Genomic DNA, 20,502 nt, shown 5'->3' on the forward strand with positions numbered 1-20,502 from the left:
TACAAGTATTATACTATACAGAGTCTGAACGTTCCCAGTTTAGATGCGGGACATGCACCCCACGTCAGGATGTGTCTTTCATCACACGGTATAAGTATTTCCACATTCACCTCCACCACATGAATAGAAGCAAAGAGAGAGGCAAACACCAAGTTTAGTTACCAGTGAGGCTCGGATTCAGCAAAGAGAACATAATCTCCCAAACCAAGAACTCAAACAAACTGTGTGTATGGAAACAGTGAGCGTTCCACTATTATTACTATACACAAGGCAAAGACAGGTAAAACCACAAAGCACAATGACGGCCTGGCATCAGGGTAACAGAGAGCTGTACACGTGTTTAAGAACAAATGTTATATAATGAACAAATAAAACACGTAAAAGTGTTGCCTGGTGCAGAGCACAGCTCACATTATGGATCCCCAGCTGATGTGGACGGAAAGGAAGAACGGATTAGGGTTGCTGTCGGACCCCAGTGCTGACTACTGGGTCTGGAGCGTTATTGCAATGCTGCAGATTTATTTTGACTTCCCCATTGAAATCAATGGGGAACATAGACTATGAATGGGTACAAAATTTTGAAGAAAAAAAAATTATAACCCCACTTTTATAGTGCAGATTTTTTCCTGAATGACTTACGGCGACAAGCTCTACAATAAATCTGCAGGACTGTTGAGTTTGGTGCAAAAATACTGAAAAAGAGGGGCCCAAACACTGGTTGGTCCCAAAATTCTTCAAATGGACAGTGAAAAAAGGACTTCTTTCTAGAGGTGGGGAATTGGCCCAATGGTCAACAGGGAGTGATGAGGGACACACACACCAGGACCATTTAATCACACTACAATAGAGAAGCCCTGACTATGACCCCCCTCAGTTTTATTTGCAGCTCTTAGCCATACCCCTTGCATCCAGGTCTATCTACGACACAAGCACGTGGGGTAAAGTCCAACCTGTACAACCAGTGACCTTCATCCCCCTACTGGGACAGACATACATGAAGTTTGCCCCTTTAACACCTGCAAGACGTTGAAGTAACTAAGCGATTAATGATTTCTTCCCCAGGCAGACAATTCTGACAATAGGGAGCATGGAGTCCTGAAGAAAACTGCTCCCAGGATTTGGCTTTCTATATAGTGACGACAAGTACAGACGCTCTGAATACTTGTCCATTGTTACCAACCATTCACATTCCAGCTTGTATTTTTTTTCAGGCCAGGTTTGGAAAGAAAGTGACCTCATTGATTGGTATTGGCCATTGATCCACAGAGGCCAACCAATTAACCCACGAGGAAAAGGTCACAATCCTAACCCGCATGTATCTGGCACAGCGTCCTCTCTGTATACAGAGGTTTTCTCCACAATAAGCAATGTCACTACTATACATCCGTATTATGGACATAGTATATTTTTATGCTTATTCACTTCATAAGGAAATCAGAGGTACTGTATACAATAGGTAATTTGTGCAGAAAAAAAAATATATATCAAAATACCCATGTATTGACAGCTGCCATTATTACAAATGAATTTAAAAAAATAAATAAAAAAAACCCCATAGACAGGTGGATTTAGATATGAGTGTAAAGTGCTGCAGAATAGGTTATCACTATATAAAGAAAGATTATGAATCACTGTTATACATATAACTATAAATTTAATTCGACACCCGGCTACCAGACAAATCTACAAATCCCTGTACTATACATTCAAATACAATCTATATAAAGCAATGGCCTTTATAGCAGCAGCTTGAACTTGTATAACATAACCCAGAGAGCCCCCTGTCAGAGAAAGGCCACTGTGACCGAGAGTAAACCCAGCCAGCCATACTGCTGACAGGACTGAACTTCCGTAATAGAAGTGAACTTCCCCACATAGGATTCTGCAAGCTCCAGCACATTATTAGGACTTTGGCCAAGTTCCAGATAAGACTAAAAAAAAAAAAAACACCACATGCACAGAAATTTTTTTTGCAAAAAAACAAAAAACAAAAACGATTAATTGCAAAACATGTAAACCCTGATATCAGCTGCCTAAGCTAATAATTACATATGACTTGTTATGAAAGTAAAAAAAAAAAACATAAAACTCTCCTAGGATTTTCTTTTTTTTTCTCGTTCCTGATTTATATTAAGATCAAGCAATTCCTTTGAAAAAAAAATAAAATGTAAAAAAAAAACCTCAGATCAGCAGACATTTTAATGAATTCTGAATGTTTTGTAAAAATTTCTGTAAAACTTTGTTTTCTCTCTTCTTTTTTTGCTCACCTGTCAACCAGCAGGAGTAGAGGAGGAGCAGCCATGGTGGAACAAGCTCTGCAGATGTCAAGTTCTTGAGAGAACGGCGAGGCTACTTCTCAGGGGTCAGCATGTCCACGTTTAGCGAAATTATAATCCATTTAATAGTAACATTTTAAATCTAGTTGGCTCTGAGGCCGGGAGGCTCCGACAGGGGACGAGAGAGAGAGCGAGAGCAGTGAGCTGTGCTTCAGTCCCAGTTGCTGTGTCAATAGGGAAGGGCACATAGCTGACAATAGGAATCAGAGGACGGCAGTGCACGGCCACTTTACATACACACCCACAGACACCTAGTCCTGCAACTGCTCAGGTTACATTCCCAGCAGCCTAGTGGTGTATTTATAGACTGCGCAGGTAGAGATGGGACGGAAACTCTACTGCGGAAAATCCACAGCTTTCCAATAGGTAAATTCCCACCAAATCAGGCTAACTCCAGTGCTACTGCTGGGAAGGGGCCCACCGGCCGTTCTGTCAGATGCTCTTTATTAAGATTTGCAATGTAAAAGGGACAATAAGAAATAGGGACCCTATGTCCTTACTTCTGTTATTCTGCTCCAATCCCATTCAATGGCTGACGTGACGTAAATTAACAGGTCTAATGCTGCGTTTAGACGAAACGATAATTGGCCAGATCGTACGATTAACGATGTTGGAGTAACAATTTTTTTTCATAACGATCAGCATTTAGACGGAACGATATATCGTACGGGCAAATTCGTTTTGCTATCGCTTAAGCATATCTCCCACATTGGTTAAATCGTCGAACGACTGTTCACACGGAACGATCTGCAACTTTTTTGCGAACGATCAACCACGATTTGAGAACATGTTCAAAGATCAGAATAAACGATTTCTCGCTCGTTGTTTGATCGTTCGCTGCGTTTACACGTACGATTAACGTTCGAATTTGATCGTTATTGCGTAAATTCGCACGATAATCGTTACGTGTAAACGCAGCATAAGAGATGACAAACACTGTCACCTTTTAAATTTTAAACAGAGTTTTTTTAAACAAAGTTTTATTATACATTTTATCATCAGCACTTCCCCACACAGCAGCACCCCTTACCATCATTACTTTCCAGCACAGCAGCGCCCCCTACCATCACTTTCCAGCACTGCAGCGCCCCCTACCATCATCACTTTCCAGCACAGCTGTGCCAATTACCATCATCACTTTCCAGCACTGCAGCGCCCCCTACCATCATCACTTTCCCACACTGCAGCTCCCCCTACCATCACTTTCCCACACTGCAGCTCCCCCTATCATCACTTTCCAGCACAGCAGCACCCCTTACCATCAGCATTTCCCGCACTGCAGAGCCCCCAACCATCATTACTTTCCAGCACAGCAGCGCCCCCTACCATCAGCACTTTCCTGCACTGCAGAGCCCCCAACCATCATTACTTTCCAGCACAGCAGCGCCCCCTACCATCAGCATTTCCCGCACTGCAGAGCCCCCAACCATCATTACTTTCCAGCACAGCAGCACCGCCTACCATCAGCACTTTCCAGCACAGCAGCTCCCCCTATCATCATCATCACTTTCCAGCACTGCAGCGCCCCCTACCATCAGCATTTCCCGCACTGCAGAGCCCCCAACCATCATTACTTTCCAGCACAGCAGCGCCCCCTACCATCAGCACTTTCCTGCACTGCAGAGCCCCCAACCATCATTACTTTCCAGCACAGCAGCGCCCCCTACCATCAGCATTTCCCGCACTGCAGAGCCCCCAACCATCATTACTTTCCAGCACAGCAGCGCCCCCTACCATCAGCACTTTCCTGCACTGCAGAGCCCCCAACCATCAGCACTTTCCTGCACTGCAGGGCCCCCCTACTATGACAGCTCCCCTGTGAAACAGCCCCATTCAACACGGCAGGCTGCAGTTTCCTGCACAGAAGATGGCAGAAGATACAGCGCTACACAAGAGCTCTACATGTACACTGTCAGGTCTTGTAGGGGTCCTAGAGGTCAGACCCCCACCTATCCTAGCCTAAAAGCCATTACTTGGGAAGTAACTGTAAACAGTATTTCCGATGTGCAGCTACTGTGTCCTCTCCATTACACAGCGGGAATGAATACGCTCTGTCCTAATGGGGAGATGTAGAGATACAGAACTTAATAACTTCTAATGGGTGCAATGACTCGGAATAACCCTCACAGGATTCTCCAGGTTCTGGTTGTGCAGGTTATTATGTATAATGGATTCTGTACCAGGGTTGAACGCAGCCCTGGTGACCGGGTTTTGCCACCTGCTCCTCATTACATTTATTAGGAAATTAACCATCACAATATACTAAACCGTAATACCGTACATGATACAGATGTGTGCACTGGGCGTCAGGATGAAGCTATGAGGCAGGGACCTCTATATTAGGAGCATAGCAGCGGGGGGCACGGGGGGGGGGAAATATTCACAGCAGTGGACTCCATTACCGCCAGCAAGCTCATAAATCATAGCAGCGCAGTAATTCACCGCTTCCTTCTGGGTTTAGGTTAAAAGCCAATGTGAAATGAAACAGTCAACGCTACAAGGAAATAAAACAATGTGCGCCATTGATCAGGAGAAAACGGTTATCCTGATGGCTGCCGGAGGAGCAGAATAAGGCCTCAGGGCAGCCATTAGCTGTCACGCAGCTGTCAGGATAGAAGCCTAGTTATTCATATGTGTATGTCACCAATCCTGTACAATATACTGTGGCTCATTACAAGCTGAAGTACAGTACGCCACATATGCTTTATAAGCCTGGTCATCCTATCAGACTATTAAGAAATTTTTCCCTGAATCAATTTGGACCAAGGTTTTTCCTGCAGAGTATATTTTACTAGACGCCTTAAAGGAGAAGTCAGGTGAAAATATTTTATTAAAGTATTGTATTACTCACCAAAAGTTATACAAATTACCAATATACACTTTTTACGGGAAATGCACATAAAGTGCACTTACTACTGCATCAAGGCTTCACCTGGATAACATGGTGATGTCACTCCCTGGATAACATGGTGATGTCACTTCCTGGATAACATGGTGATGTCACGACCTGACTCCCAGAGCTGTGCGGGCTGTGGCTGCTGGAGAAGATGATGGCAGGGGACACTGAGGAACAACAGGGCACTGAAGGGACACTGAGCGGACACTGAGCATCCCTCTGCCATCATCCACTCCAGCAGCCACCGCCCGCACAGCTCTGGGAGTCGGGTCGTGACATCACCATGTTATCTAGGAAGTGAAGCCTTGATGCAGTAGTAAGTGCAGGGAAATAATCACTTTATGTGCATTTCCTGTAATAAGTGTATATTGGTGATTTGATTTTTTTTTTCCTTTAAGTACTATTTTATAGTTTATGTACAGATATAACCTACATAACTAAATATAGTATTTATAGTACTATAGTATTTTTCACTTTGATACTGAGTTAGTCAAGATTAAGCTGCAGAGCTGCATTCACAACTCTGCTGATTGTTACTGACACATTTATACAGCAAACACATTTGAAAGGTGTTATCCCATGAATATTATTTTTAAGGGGGGGGGGGCAGGGGGGCATTATTTGCTTAATTCTGAACGATCATAATAACTGCTACAAGAAAGTGACACATAGCAGGTCATAGCTGGGGGGGGGGGCTTAGGATGCTAGACAGATACACAGGACTAGGCAAATTCAGATCTCTGCCACAGGTGATAGAAAGTACATGAGGGAGAGGGCAGGCAATTTTCCAGGTTGTTGCAGCATCATCCCTTTATCACAGGTCATCGTTTCATCTTCCCCAGCTTCTATGCAGGGAATGTTTGCTAATCTATGACAATCAAAGAAATGTTAAATGTCTGCAATCTGCAAACACTGTAGGAATGGGCTATAATTACATTTCCACTACACTCTTAAAGGGACAGGAAACCAATTAGTCAGATGACACTACTTATTACAGCCTGATACATTGCTGCACATTGTTTACTACAGAGAAAGGCACAAGGCATGGAGTTAAAATGCTTATTTAATTCTGAGTAAACTTCTCTCCCTAGTGGTTGTAAAAAACCTTCGTTACATCCTGCAATATATGGGCCATTCACATTCAGAGCTGCATTTGAAATTCTGCTGGCTGGTCTCCTATAATGCACTGTGCTGGGGTTTTATTGCATTCTTAGCAATTTATCTCAATTCTACATTGTACTATACAGTTCCACTCTTGATGCAACAGAGCACGCCCTCTACATTAGGTTTAAAAGGCAACAGAGCATGACTTCTACGTTAGGTTGAAAGGGGTACTGCGGCAAAAATCTTTCTTTTAAATCAACTGGTTTCAGAAAGTTATCTAGATTTGTAATTTACTTCTATTTAAGAATGTCAAGTTTTCCTATAACTATCAGTTGCTGTATGTCCTACAGGAAGGGGTGTATTCTTTCCAGCCTGACATAGTGCTCTCTGCTGCCATCTCTCTCTGAGACAGGAACTGTCCAGAGCAGAAGAGGTTTGTTATGGGAATTTGCTACTGCTCTGCACAGTTCCTGACAGGGACAGAAGTGGCAGAAGAGAGCACTGTGTCAGACTGTAAAGAATACACCATTTCCTGCAGGACATACAGCAGCTGATAAGTATGGAAAGACTAGACATTTTTAAATAGAAGTAATTTACAAATCTATATAAAGTTTCTCACATCAAATGATTTTGAAGAAAAAGTTTTTCACCGCAGAACCCCCTTAAGACAACAAAGTATGCCTTCTACATTAGGTTTAAGGGTACAAACCCACATGGCTTATACGCTGCGTATTTACTGCTGCGGTACGCAGCAGATTAGATCTAAATAACTGAACACAACATCAAATCTGCAGCAGATCTGCTGCGTATCTGCTGCGTGTGTTTGTACCCTAAGGCTACATTCATATGTCTGTTGTTCTGTCCGCAATGCAATCACGGACAGAACATAGGACCAACATTATTCAATGGCCCTGTTCACATGTGCCTCAAAAAAATAGGACCTGCTGTAACGCGGATTGTATTTTGCAGCATGGATCACGGTGCTAATGAAGCGCGGAGCACTACAGATGCACATTTGTAGTGCGGGCTGCGGTCACGGCTGCACTACAGATGTGTGAATGTAGCCTAAAGCAACAAAGAATGCCCTCTACATTAGGTTTAAAGGGGTTATCCAGCGCTACAAAACATGGCCACTTTCCCCCTCTCTTGTGTCCAGATTGGGTGGGGTTTGGAACTCCGTTCCATTAAAGTAAATGGAGCTTAATTGAAACCACACCTGAACTGGAGACAAGAGAGGGGGAAAAGTGGCCATGTTTTTGTATCACTGGATAACCCCTTTAAGGCAACAGAGTCTGTCCTCTACGTCATATGTAGCACATCAGCAGAGGCTGCAGAAAGATTTGTGTTCATCCATCCAATAAGCAAACAAAAAGAAAAGAACACTATCTGCAGACGACAGCAAAAACTATGCGTCGGGAATACGAGGTGGAAAGTTGACAAGTCATCTGGTGACCTATTATTAACTATAAAGTGACCGAATCCATCCAAGTCCTAAAGTTGGAGACCACAGATGCTAATGCATGTAAAATCACATAGCGCTTACCCCATTTTCACAGAGAAATAGTCTGCATGGAATAAGGAATGTGCTGCGGACTACAGATGTGCTCTGAACAGCCCAAAAGTATATAAACTTGGAGGTAAAGTTATAAGACTTTCTGATTTGCCCCGGTTAGTATATCAATAAGACTTTGTAATTAACAGATAACTAGCCACAACCACACCGAAACGGAGAAGCTGCCAATGAACTTGCATTTAATGGGAAACCTAAATTTTTCTCACTACTGCCAGTTAGGAAATCAGCTGCACCAGCGCCCTCTTGTGGGCTCTGAAGGGTATGACTTTCCAAATGAGATCACAGCAAATAGATACAGTGAAAAACATTGTGCATAGCCTAGATTTTTTATTACTAATCTGCTATTACTTTATGAGGGCTGCCATATTATGAGCTACTTTAACAGCAATGAGTGATATGCTTTACCACAAGCCCCATGAACATCTGCAGACCCTATGGGACACATTTGTAAGTATTCTCTGTGACCTCTGCAGAGGTCATTCTACAGGACAGGGGGAAGCTGAGCTTACTTTGTTTTCTGGAACTACTGATGTCACCTTTTGCTGTAATTCTGTACAGATCACTTTCCAGCATCCTCCTTATCATCACAGGCAGTACAGGAAGTGACAAGTTTTTAGAATTACCTTAAAATATATTGAGGTAAAATGGGGGATTTTTTTTTTTATGGTTCAAATATGTTCAGAACAAATGTGGTTTAAACTATTGGTTGTTTTCTGATTAAACATTCCCTTTAATCTAGTAAGAGAGCATAGCTGCAGCAACAGCCTGTACATGATTGTTGTGTCAATGGAGACACATAGGAGTTATAGAGGAAAATATATTCTATGGTCTCACCTTGACACCATAAACACCAGTAGTGCCAACCTCTACGCCCTCCCAGTCACTTCTTCTGCCACAACTTCCTCTACCCATCTACACAGAAGGGCTTTGTGTATCAGACAATCCAGGATTGATCACTTCTGTCAGGATAAACTCATCACATTAAAAAAATCCCCCAGGAACTATAATTCCACAGATACTTTACTAAATACATAATTTATATAAGAAACTCCATGATGGGGGAACCCAAACCTCCTCCTAAGAATTACATGTAACCTTTATATGATGTACCATAGCTCAGCATCAGCCAGCTGCAGACTATAGATATCACAGGCTGTGCAGGTAGATGGGTGTTCCTGCCAATGCATTACACAACATGACGCTTTGTGGAATCACAGTAATGGCAAGCATAAATTAGAGAAGTTCTAGAAGTGTTGACGTAACCTGGATACAGATGGAAGCGAGATCAGACGGAGCAGAGTAGTAATTATTAGTGGAACACATTGTACAATGGGACAAGCAGAGCTTTATCACATGCAAATTATAGGCCATTCTGTAATTCACTGCTAATTAATTCCTTAAAGGGGTTATCCAGCGCTACAAAAACATAACCACTTTTCCCCAGGTCAGGTGTGGTTTGCAATTAAGCTCCATTTACTACAATGGAACGGAGTTTCAAAACCCCACCCAAACTGGAGACAACAGTAGGGGAAAGTGGCCATGTTTTTGTAGCGCTGGATAACCCCTTTAAAAGGGGTTATCCAGTGCTACAAAAACATGGCCACTTGTCCCCAGATTGGGTGGGGTTTGAAACTTAGCTCCATTGTAGTAAATGGAGCTTAATTGCAAACCACACCTGACCTGGAGACGAGAGGAAGAAAAGTGGCCATGTTTCTGTAGCGCTGGATAACCCCTTTAAAGGGAATGCATCGCCTTTTTCTTACCAATTCTTTATTAACTGGAGCCAGATATTAAAACCTCTTCTTTTGTTTGTAAACTTTTTCTACTTTTATTTTTTTTGTACCTTGTTATGAGGGTGGTCATCTTGCCTTGGCCGTTTTTACCAGCATTTATTGATATGCTTTACAGCAAAACCCAATGAAGAGAGACAAAAATAGACAGGACCTGTCACATTGACATGAACGGGAAACGTTACTGGACACCTGTAACCTTCAAATAGGTCATAGCACCTGGAGGAGGGGGGGGGGGGCTGAGATGTAAGCTTTATTGATTGAAAAGAGCTCCACACCTGTCCCTAGATTGTGTGTGGTATTACAACTCCACTCCATTCACTTCAATAGAATCAAGCTGCAATACCACACACAAACTGGTGACAAGAAAGGAACAGTTTTGGGAAGAAAGCATCTACCTGTTTTTATTGTTTGTTTGCTTTTTTCTTTCTCTCTCAGAAAAAAACCTTTAAGCAATAGTCCACTAAGCCTCTAGGGTTTTTTTTTATTATTATTTTATTACAGATAAACTTGTACTTGCCCCTCAGCAACTCTGGTTCCCCTCGCTGAAGTGCTCCAATGTTGCCCTATCTTGCTGCATTGACCACATGCAACCACCATAGCCAGTGATTTGTTCCATCGAGGAAAAAGAAACATTTATACAGAGATTATGACTCTAGACTGATACATGGTAGCATGGATGTCAAGGCAAGTTCAAAACTAGATATGCACAGGTTTCAGACTCATTTACTGACAGCAAGCAAACATTTTAAAGCAAAAGAGTATACTAGAAAGTTGTAATACTTTTCACTTACACAATGATAAAACTTTAACTGAAAACCCCCTTTGGGTAGCTTCACAAACACCGTATCGCAGTGAATTTTCTGCTGCAGATACGCAGCATATTTGATGTAAATAACTGAACGCAGCATCAAATTTGCACCATCAAATCTGCTGCAGATCTGCTGCGCATCGGTCGTGTGTGTTAGCACCCTTTAAGAAGGAAACTGGGGGAAAAGTCCAGTTACAAAATAGTCACTCTAATGAATAGTTTATGATCTCCACCATCGGACTACAATGGCTGCCTCCGGGAATGGAGATTAATGTGACGGATCAGGTTTTAGGTAATTTATAATTTATTGGTCTGTTCAGAGGAAAATTAACCAGGTGCAAGACGGCGGCGGCAGAACCATCCAGGGACTGAGTGGAGAGATATTATGGGGCCTATGATGACAATCAGCATCTGTCAGGATTACAGAGTAATGGGCACAAAGTACAGTCAATATAATAATTTATGATGTCATACAGTGGAATCTCCTGGATATAACATAGCTAGACCTGCACTGTTTAGGCTTTCTTCCATTCAAGGCTATGTTCACATGTAGTGTATACAATGTCGTGTTTAATTGTTTATACTAATTATTATTATGTTCACATGTGCAGATTTTGACTTCCCTATTGACTTCATAAAAACGTCTTCCTGTGGGCTCCCATGTATGTCACAGCAGGTGGTGTGTAGGTGTGCACCCCGATGGAATGTAGACAGAACTTGTAGGTGAAACGTGATTTAATTCACACCCACTTGCTACGTTTCGGCTTATTCAAGCCGTTCTCAAGTCAAGCTTGGACAGGGCGAGACCTCACACATGGGTGTGAATTAAAGTTGCCTTCACCTAGAAATGTTGTCTCCACTACATTCCATTGGATAGATCTCAGACCTCTGGGTCCAGTCTAGTGGGCCCTGCACTGATCAGTTCTGCACTTATGTGTTCTCTACCACTTTATTATTGCTGCCATTTTTTGCGATTTCTAAACTAAAAACAGGAGAAATACTGTTGTTTTGTCACAATTTTCTAAAAATTGTAGAATTGCAGTAAAACATGATGGGTCAATATAGTCTGAAGGCCTACCGTATAGCCCCTGCAGGCCATGGCAGTGTACCCCTTAGACTGGGCTCACATAGTATTTGGTCAGGGTTGAGTTTTTATTGAACACCAGGAGTGGGTCCAAAACACAGAAAGGATGCAAACCTTTCCAGTATAGCTTTCCTCTGTATTGACTACAAACGGACCCAAAGCTACTTGTGACACCAGCTTCAGCATAGCAGGGGTTAAGAGCTTCTCAGATGTCATGGACCCCTACCTGTAAATGTAGTTGCTCGATATAAAGTTGGTCTCTTGCTTACTTCTATGCCTTAGCAGTTATGTATCATACTTACTGGCATGACTACAACAATTAAAGGGAATGCTCGGAGCTCAAGTCAAGGAGATGGGCTCAGGTTATTGCATGCATGCTTCCTCCACCCCTCAGAATTAGAAAAAAAAAATGCAGCTACTTTCTTGCAAAAAACAGTGCCACCCCTGTCCTCAGGTTGTGTGCAGTATTTCAATTAAGCTCCATTTACTTTAACGGAACTGCATTGCAAAACCCCCACCCAAACTGGGGACAAAAGAGAAAAACCCTTTAAGTCATTCAAGCCACAGAAGGGTGGAGGAGAGAGTAGGCATGCATGCCATGGCTCAGCACCACCTCCTTGAGCCCTCATCATATAGAGCTGACAGATTCCCTTTAACTGCAGCATGCATGTGCCAGCATGTTATATCATGTCAGCTGGCGTGTAGACAAAGATTGGCAGGTGACAAAGATTTTATGGAGACATATGTGCAAAAAAAAAAAAAAAAAAACCCATCAACCAGGTATCAAAAATATAACTCTTAGCACAGACCAGAGACTTGTGTAAATGCCGCAGATTTTCCGCATAGAAAGTCTGCAGCATTTTGACGCCTTGTAACCTGACCTTATTAACACTATTCATAGAGAGAGTCTGTGTGGTTCCTACAATGACCAGAGAAGCTGGCAATGTGCAGCAAGCCTCTGCTCCCTCTAGTCCTGGCTGCCAGGGGGGAGTGATACAGGGACGGACATCAGCATTGAGTCCCTAACCTTTGGGTAATAATTTTTAGATGGGCACTGTGTATTACTGGGAGAGGGTGGTATACGAGTACAAGGACGCTCTGCTGGCCTTTAGCAGTTATCTCTTTGGTTTATTTGCAACTGAGATAATAGTCCAGGAATATTACAGTACAGGAAGCATCCATGACTCAGCGGTGACTGGGATCGAGTAATTGAGTAATGGGGAGTAAATACACACAGGGACAGGAAAATTATTCTGCCTTCCAGATCGAACAGTGGGTGTACTGACTAAAACAAACACTGTCTAATGCTGGACTCATGGGTACTAAACAGCAGCCATGGCATCACTAAGATCCAACTCTACTCAGCTATAGCAGGGCCTGGACTGTTCTTTCCTAGGTCTAATGCCGCAATGAAAAACTCTCCTCCTGTTTTGTTTTTTTCTCTTTATGGTCTATTCTTGATGGGGGTCTTTCTCCCACCACCCCCACTGATCACCTGATTGCACAAACCCTTGGGCGTCTTCATTTAATTGAATGAGACAAGCTGCAATACCAGGTACAGCCACTATGCAGTGAATGGCGCTGTATATTGTAGACACTAGCCCCCTCAATCAACTGATCGTGCAAATTTCCTTGCAGATTCAGAGTTAAATAATGATGACAAGACAAGTATGTGTCAATGTACCCTTCACACCCCATCTTTACACCCCTGTAGTCACAGTTGTTTAAAATGTAGAGTACTTTTCCCCCCAGCGAATAAGAAAGCAGAATACCACTACAGTGCTAAAAAGTACACAGTGTACAATGCACTTTATAATGCTCAGAGGGTTTGTAATGAGTTTCAGCACTGGGTACTGTGCCAACCGATCTAACAAATGGGTCCCCTAGGCCATGTCTGACTTAGGAAAGCAGCAGTCATGCTTGGGCCGAGAATACTACTAGACTAGCAATAACTTCTGTATTGATGTTCTATGGAAAAAAATATAGATCTAAATAATCTATAATCATACCTATATATCATCCCCTGTATACTATAGCCAGCTCACTGAGAGAAATAAAGAAAAAGAGGAAAATAGTCTCTCTAGTGCTCCTGGTCACGTTGCAAAGGGTAGACCCCGACTCACAGTGTAGCTACTGCTACCTCCTATAGGTGGCACTAGAGCGATAAATTTCTTTCCAATCTGGAGAGCTCATTTGCATACTTCTTTCCCATGGTGCATTGCCTGTATTACCCCATACCATAGATAAAAATGCACCTAAACCTAATTTCTGCAGAAGGGATTAAAGTTTGGCCAATATCCTTAGTAATTGTGATGGTGTTCACACACATTGCAGCAGGTAATAGTGAAGCATTTCTAAAACTAAAGAAAATTTGATCAGAACTAGATAAACTTTACCTGTTGAAGAAATTACTGATGGGTCCCAATATTCTCATTTTACTGTCGCCATCCCCGTCCTGGGTAAGAGATGCATCCGAACTGTCCTTTGCAGAGTTCAAAGTAACATCAGAAAAATGTGCGTCATCATTTTCCAAGTTGACAATTGCACTTGAGTTGCTGGTGACCAAGAAGTCCACAATGTCCTCATTGCTCACCGATAAAGTGGTGGAAAAGTCGGTGCTGAGGCTGGAGACGCTGCAGTCAGAGATATCGTCACTTCTGTTGAGCGACGTCGGGCTGTAGAGCTTGGCCGTGTCATAGCCAGATCTGGGAAAGGTGGAGGACTTCCAGATGACATGGTCGCATTCAGAGTTCCTCAGAGATGGAGTACCGCTGCTGGGTATACTTTTGGAGCTTTGAAAGACTCTCTCGTCCCCAACGGCTCCGTTCACACAGGTGGATCTGACGCTGCAATGGACGGGCTCCGGGTTGGCGATTTCAAGGGTCGGGATGCCGGAGTCCACTGAAGCGACGTTGTTGCTTTCACCAATTGGTACAAAATGGCCATGGTGGAAGTCCGGGAGAGTATGAGATTGGGAACCTTTTCGACTCCACTTGTCAAGATTGGGAATATCACCATCTACAGTAATGTCATGGACCTCGATAAAGCCAAGCTTCTTTATGTTAGATGCCAAGTCTTTATTCATATTCGACCAAGAGGAAACTATAAGTAGAGAATAAATAATTTATATTAGTAACGTTAGCAATACAATACTATGACAGCACTGTATAGGAGTAGATACTGGAATAATGTAATGAATATAATCGGCACTGTATGGTAGAATTATTTATACATAGTCATGAATATATTACATCAGATACTAGATGCACATTTGTGGACACTGACTGCAATGTATAGAAGCAGATACTGTATATAACAAAGCAAGTTGTGGGCACTGTATGTCAGTATTTATACATAGCATGGAGATATTATGCAGGTTACTTTACACATCTGGCTGTATGGACTCTATCATAAGGCTCTAAATGGTGGTTTTTTTGGTCACTTATTGTGAGAGCACTGTACAGCAGTATTATCCAGCACTATATGGCGGTATTTGGGCACATGTACGTGTTTCCTATAGACTGTCTCTTTAAAAATCATCCCAGCTGCACCTGAACTATACAGTTCAGCTCTGGTATGCATTTATCCTTAAAGCTTATACTGTATATAGCGCATAGGAGATCATGCTAAATATAACACTCTAAAAATAGCAGAGTGTCACTTTAAAGACCGCGACTGCTGCTAGAGATTATGCACACATAAAGACTATGGCGGATATAATGTTATTATAGTGATCAGACCTGCGTCACATGAACACATACAGGTCCATTGCACAGCGGTAACTAGCTTACACTACAAGCATACAATCAGTTCTATCAAACCAATACCCCATGGTCTCCAACTAAGATAGTCATGGCAATAACCGGTTCTCTGGAGGAGGAGGAGGAATTGCCGACAGCGATAAAACTCCAGGCAAATGATTAACTGGGCTATGCATGAATCCAGGGATTGTGCCCATCACGATGAAGTGCCCATGTATCATGGGTAAAACTAGAGCAGGTGTCACTACCAGTCACTACTTACCTGTCTACTTTGTTAAGGGCCCGTTCACACTGCAGAAAACAGGTGATAATTCCTGCAGTGTGAACGGGCCCTTAGTCATGGCATAGCTAAGGACAGGAGATCCAGAACCTCTACTTCACGTCTCAGTTCCACACAGAAAACCTACCCATCACAATACAGGGGCTACCCAGGCTTTGGAAAACATGACCACTCTTGTCCTCAGTTGAGATGCGGTATTGCAGCTCAGTTCCACCTTAGTGAATGGAGCCGTGTTGTAATACCACTCACAACCTGATGACCAGGGTGGCACCATTTTTTTTTTTACCCCTTTAATGGATCTCCAAACAATCTAGTAGTACAGTGACCTAAATGATGGCAAATGTCACAAGATAGAAGTATCAGCCATAAGAGAACATCAGATGTTCGATATTTACTCAGACTGGAAATAATACATTATAATATATATACAGTGGTACCTTGGTTTAAGAGTATCTTGGTTTAAGAGCATTTTGGTTTAAGAGCTCACAGTTTTTTCAAAATTATGACTTTGTTTAAGAGCATTGCTTTGGTTTAAGAGCTCCCTGTACTGGGTGGGACGGCGAGTGGAGGAGGGGCTTGGTCTGCATAGAGGGGTCTACAGCACTGTACTCTGACCCAGGAAGTCTCCCTCATCTTCCAAATCATAACAGATACACTTCAGGCTGGGGCTTGCATCAGGGGACTGGACAATAGGGGTGATCTCTTCATAGCTGTAACCTCTCTCCCCAGACAGAGAGCTGCTATACTGTGCCCACATCTGCCCTGCTCATTCCTTCATGCTTCTTCCAGTCTCTGTCAGCCCTTGTGTTTCCCATCCTCTCCATTACTGTACAGTAACTTTTAATATCACATATTCTGCTGTTTTTGAATGTTTGTTTCTTCTGTTTTAGATGTCATTCAGAATAAAAAAAAATCATTTTTGGGGTGTGGAACCAATTGTCTGCATTTCAATGATTTCTTATGGGAAAATTTGCTTTGGTATAAGAGTCTATTTGGATTACAAGCATGGTCCCGGAACGAATTATGCTCGTAATTTAAGACACCACTGTATGTATGTATGTATGTATGTATGTATGTATGTATGTATGTATGTATATATATTATACACACACACACTTTGCCATATGGTTCTGTTCATCGTCATCATTTTCAGGATATTTGTTTGCCATTAGTGAATGACAATAGTCTAGGTTAGGGGCCTATTCCACGGAGCGGTTATCGCTCTGTGGAATAGAGACAACGATCAGCCAATGATCGTTTATTTAGGTGCAAACCTAAAATTATCGGGCACCGACCGCGCATTGCTACGTGGAATAGCGGAGCGCAGCGGGCGACCGATGATTTAAAAATCACTGGCCAGGACCGCTGCGGCCAGCGATTGGCTGAGGAGTCTGTCAGCTTAGACAGGCGGCACCGAAGCTGCTGCAACGATGTCCCTGCAGCCCTCGCTAATCCATTATCGGGCCGTGGAATAGCCCCAGTAAACGAGCGCCGATCTAGCAGATCGGCGCTCGTTTACATTGTTGATCGGGCCCCCATCGGCCCGTGAAACAGGACCCTTACATTCAAAAGGTAGCTAAGGTCGGGTTCACACCACCATCATTGTTCAACTGATGAGGTCTGACACTGATCAGCTATTTGCAAAAGCCATAGCGCCCACATATACACAAAAAGAGCCAAGAGCAAACAGCTCCACATATTTCGTAGTGGCCATGAAAGGTTACTGCAGCTAAACATCCACTTAAAAGATTAGAAGCAAAGATGCATTAACCCAGCATGACCACTAGAAAACGTATGTCTGCTCCTAGTTCCATGACACTGTAAAGGCCCTAGTACATGAAACGATTATCGGCCTTACTTGGCCGATTACTGGCTGATCATGGTCTTTCAGCATGTTGAAACAGCACGATTAGCGCAGCGACGGTCTGCTGTGCGTCACTTTATGCCATTGGCTTCAATGAATCGCTCTAACTCGCTGTCTGAGCGTATAATAGTGAGGAATGAGGGGGGAACGAGGGGGAAGCAAGCACTGAGCTAACAGATCTGTGCTCGCTTCCCCAGGTTACGTTGCTGTGTAATACAGCCTAAGGCTGGGTTCACACTACGTATATTTCAGGCAGTATTTGGTCCTCATGTCAGGTCCTCATAGCAATCAAAACCAGGAGGGGATTGAAAACACAGAAAGGCTCTGTTCACATAATGTTGTAATTGAGTGGATGGCCGCCATTTAATGGCAAATTTTTGTTGTTATTTTAAAACAACGGCTGTTATATTGAAATAATGGCAGTTATTTACTGTTCTATGGCGGCCATCCACTCAATTTCAACATTGTGTGAACAGATCCTTTCTGTGTTTTCAATCCACTCCTGGTTTTGGTTGCTATGAGGACCTGACATGAGGACCAAATACTGCCTGAAATATACTGTGTGTGAACCCAGCCTTAGGGTGCGTTCACACATACAGGATCCGCAGCAGATTTGATGGCACAGATATCAATGTAACTAAATAACTGAACACAGCATCAAATCCGCACCATCAGATCTGCTGCAGATCGTGTACGTGTCAACGCACCCTTAAAGAGGTACTCCGGGCTGGGGTCATTTTCAGTGTACAGCCGGGGAGGGGGTGGATATACAAGCCGTCGGTCACTTACCTCCCTGATTCCAGCACCTGGTCCCAGGTCTCGCTGCCCCGTTCTACCATTCGGCTGCCTGACTCCACTACGACCGCTGAATGGCTGAGCTGCCACATCTCAAGCCGCAGCTCAGACCAGGAAGCAGTCACATCTCAAGCCGCAGCTCAGACCAGGAAGCGGCAGCCAGATGGGAGAACAGGGTGGCGCGATCTGGGACCCCGAGCTGGAATCAGGGAGTTAAGTAACCGGCGGCTTCTATATCCACCCCCTCTCCGGCTGTACACTGAAAATTAACCCAGCCCGGAGTACCCCTTTAAGGAGGTCTCCCAGCTTTGTCACCCAGTTACCAGGGTGCCAACTGCCACCAGCCATATACTGATGGCCTATAACAAAGATAAAGTCCTGGAAACACCCTTCAAATAAAAACAAAAATCCTCTTCAAAGGGGTTATCCAGCGCTACAAAAACATGGCCACTTTTGCCCCGCTCTTGTCTCCAGATTGGGTGGGGTTTGAAACGTTCACACGTAGAGGATCCGCAGCAGATTTGATATCAAATCTATAGCTCTGCGGAATCTGTTGGCGCTATACAAATAAATATTATTACTATTATAATAATCTGCACGTGTGAACGCACCCTAAGGGTGCATTCACACGTACGGGATCTGCATCAGATTTCATGGTGCAGATTTGATGCTTTGTTCAGTTATTTAGATCACATCTGCTGCGCATCATCAAAAGCTGCGATACGGTACGTGTGAAGCTACCCTAAAGCAGGACTGTAGGGGTAATAAAAAGACAGTATGTATTTTCCCAGTGGCATGTATACAGTACAAAGAAGATCCCTTGTAACTATCCAAGCATACTGCAGGTAAAGAGGACTAAAAAGACGCCGCATTGTACGCAGGACTCCAAAGTAAACACCTGGAAGAGACCAGAGTATCCAACGCCAAAGCCAGGAGGCTGCGAGCAAACGCTCAGTCCTGTCCAAAAACAGTGCTCCGACATGTTCACACGTGTAAGATCACTGCAGGTGCTTCACTGCGCAGACACAGGAGCCAGGTGACGGCAATGTATGCAGTCATATGAACAAGATATCTCATTCAAATGCAATGAGCCAAATCCACAGAGTATCTGTGCAACATAAGGCTGGGTTCACACTATGTATATTTGAGGCTGTATTTGTGAGGCTGTATAGCAACCAAAACCAGGAGTGGATTGAAAACACAGAAAGGCTCTGTTCACATAATGTTGTAATTGAGTGGATGGCCGTCATTTAATGGCAAATTTTTGCTGTTATTTTAAAACAACAGCTGTTATATTGAAATAATGGCCGTTATTTACCGTTATATGACGGCCATCCACTCAATTTCAACATTGTGTGAACAGAGCCTTTCTGTGTTTTCAATCCACTCCTGGTTTTGGTTGCTATGAGGACCTGACTTGAGGACCAAATACAGCCTGAAATATACGTAGTGTGAACCCAGCTTAAATCTGCAGAGGAGAGGACTTCTGTAGTTGCTGGAGCATACACTATATGGGCCATACCTCCATATAATACAGCAGAAGACATCTAGGCAAAGCCTACAGCTGCATTCGCACATTACGGGAAGTTGTCCGTGCGCACAAACAAATTTATAGCCCATTGCTTTGTATTGGGCTATTCGCATACGGGTCCCCAATCAGTTCCGTTTAAAAACAGGACATGTAATAATTTGGAACGGACGCACAGCACCGATTTCCCATAGAAATCTGTGAGATCTGTGCTTTTCACGGATGTGACATCTATGAAAAACATGGATGCAATGAAACCAATGTTATTTAAAATGCTTTTAACAGATCCGTGAAAAACACGGACATGGGTGCAAAACGGATGTAAAGACGGACGGTTTGGCACTGATCACGGAGGTAGCTAGTGGACTACATATACGGACGTGAATGCACCCTACAAACCAGAGCTGTAATACGACCGTGTGCATGAGGCCTAATGACCTATTATTTTATAGCATGCCAAAGCACTGCAGGACTCTCAGTTAGGAGATTAAAAAGTAATCATAGGCTACTAAACTAATCTTTAGAAATCACTCCCAGATCACACCTATTTTTCAATAAAAGTTTTCTGCCATCTCATCCCATTGGTTACCAGACATCAACAGTGACTATAGGAGATTCCAAGAATATTAGCTCCCAAATTGTGTTCCCACTACTGTGTGGACACAGTGCTCCCTCCTTGA

The 20,502-nt window shown here is 43.2% G+C and overlaps 1 protein-coding gene across 2 annotated transcripts in view; it reads right to left on the reverse strand.

The window, feature by feature from the left end:
- Positions 1-20,502, reverse strand: part of TBC1D14 (TBC1 domain family member 14) — a 66,977-nt gene that overhangs the window by 37,723 nt on the left and 8,752 nt on the right. Inside the window, exon 3 of one of the 2 annotated variants that reach the window (XM_069977388.1) lies at positions 13,991-14,696. In XM_069977388.1, coding sequence (XP_069833489.1) covers positions 13,991-14,696 — 706 coding nt within the window. Of the gene's footprint in view, positions 1-2,267; positions 2,499-13,990; positions 14,697-20,502 lie in introns of those variants that run through there. The other variant, XM_069977391.1, reaches the window with a different exon arrangement.

Source organism: Dendropsophus ebraccatus, chromosome 7 (assembly GCF_027789765.1).
Source record: "Dendropsophus ebraccatus isolate aDenEbr1 chromosome 7, aDenEbr1.pat, whole genome shotgun sequence".
Classification (NCBI taxonomy): domain Eukaryota; kingdom Metazoa; phylum Chordata; class Amphibia; order Anura; family Hylidae; genus Dendropsophus; species Dendropsophus ebraccatus.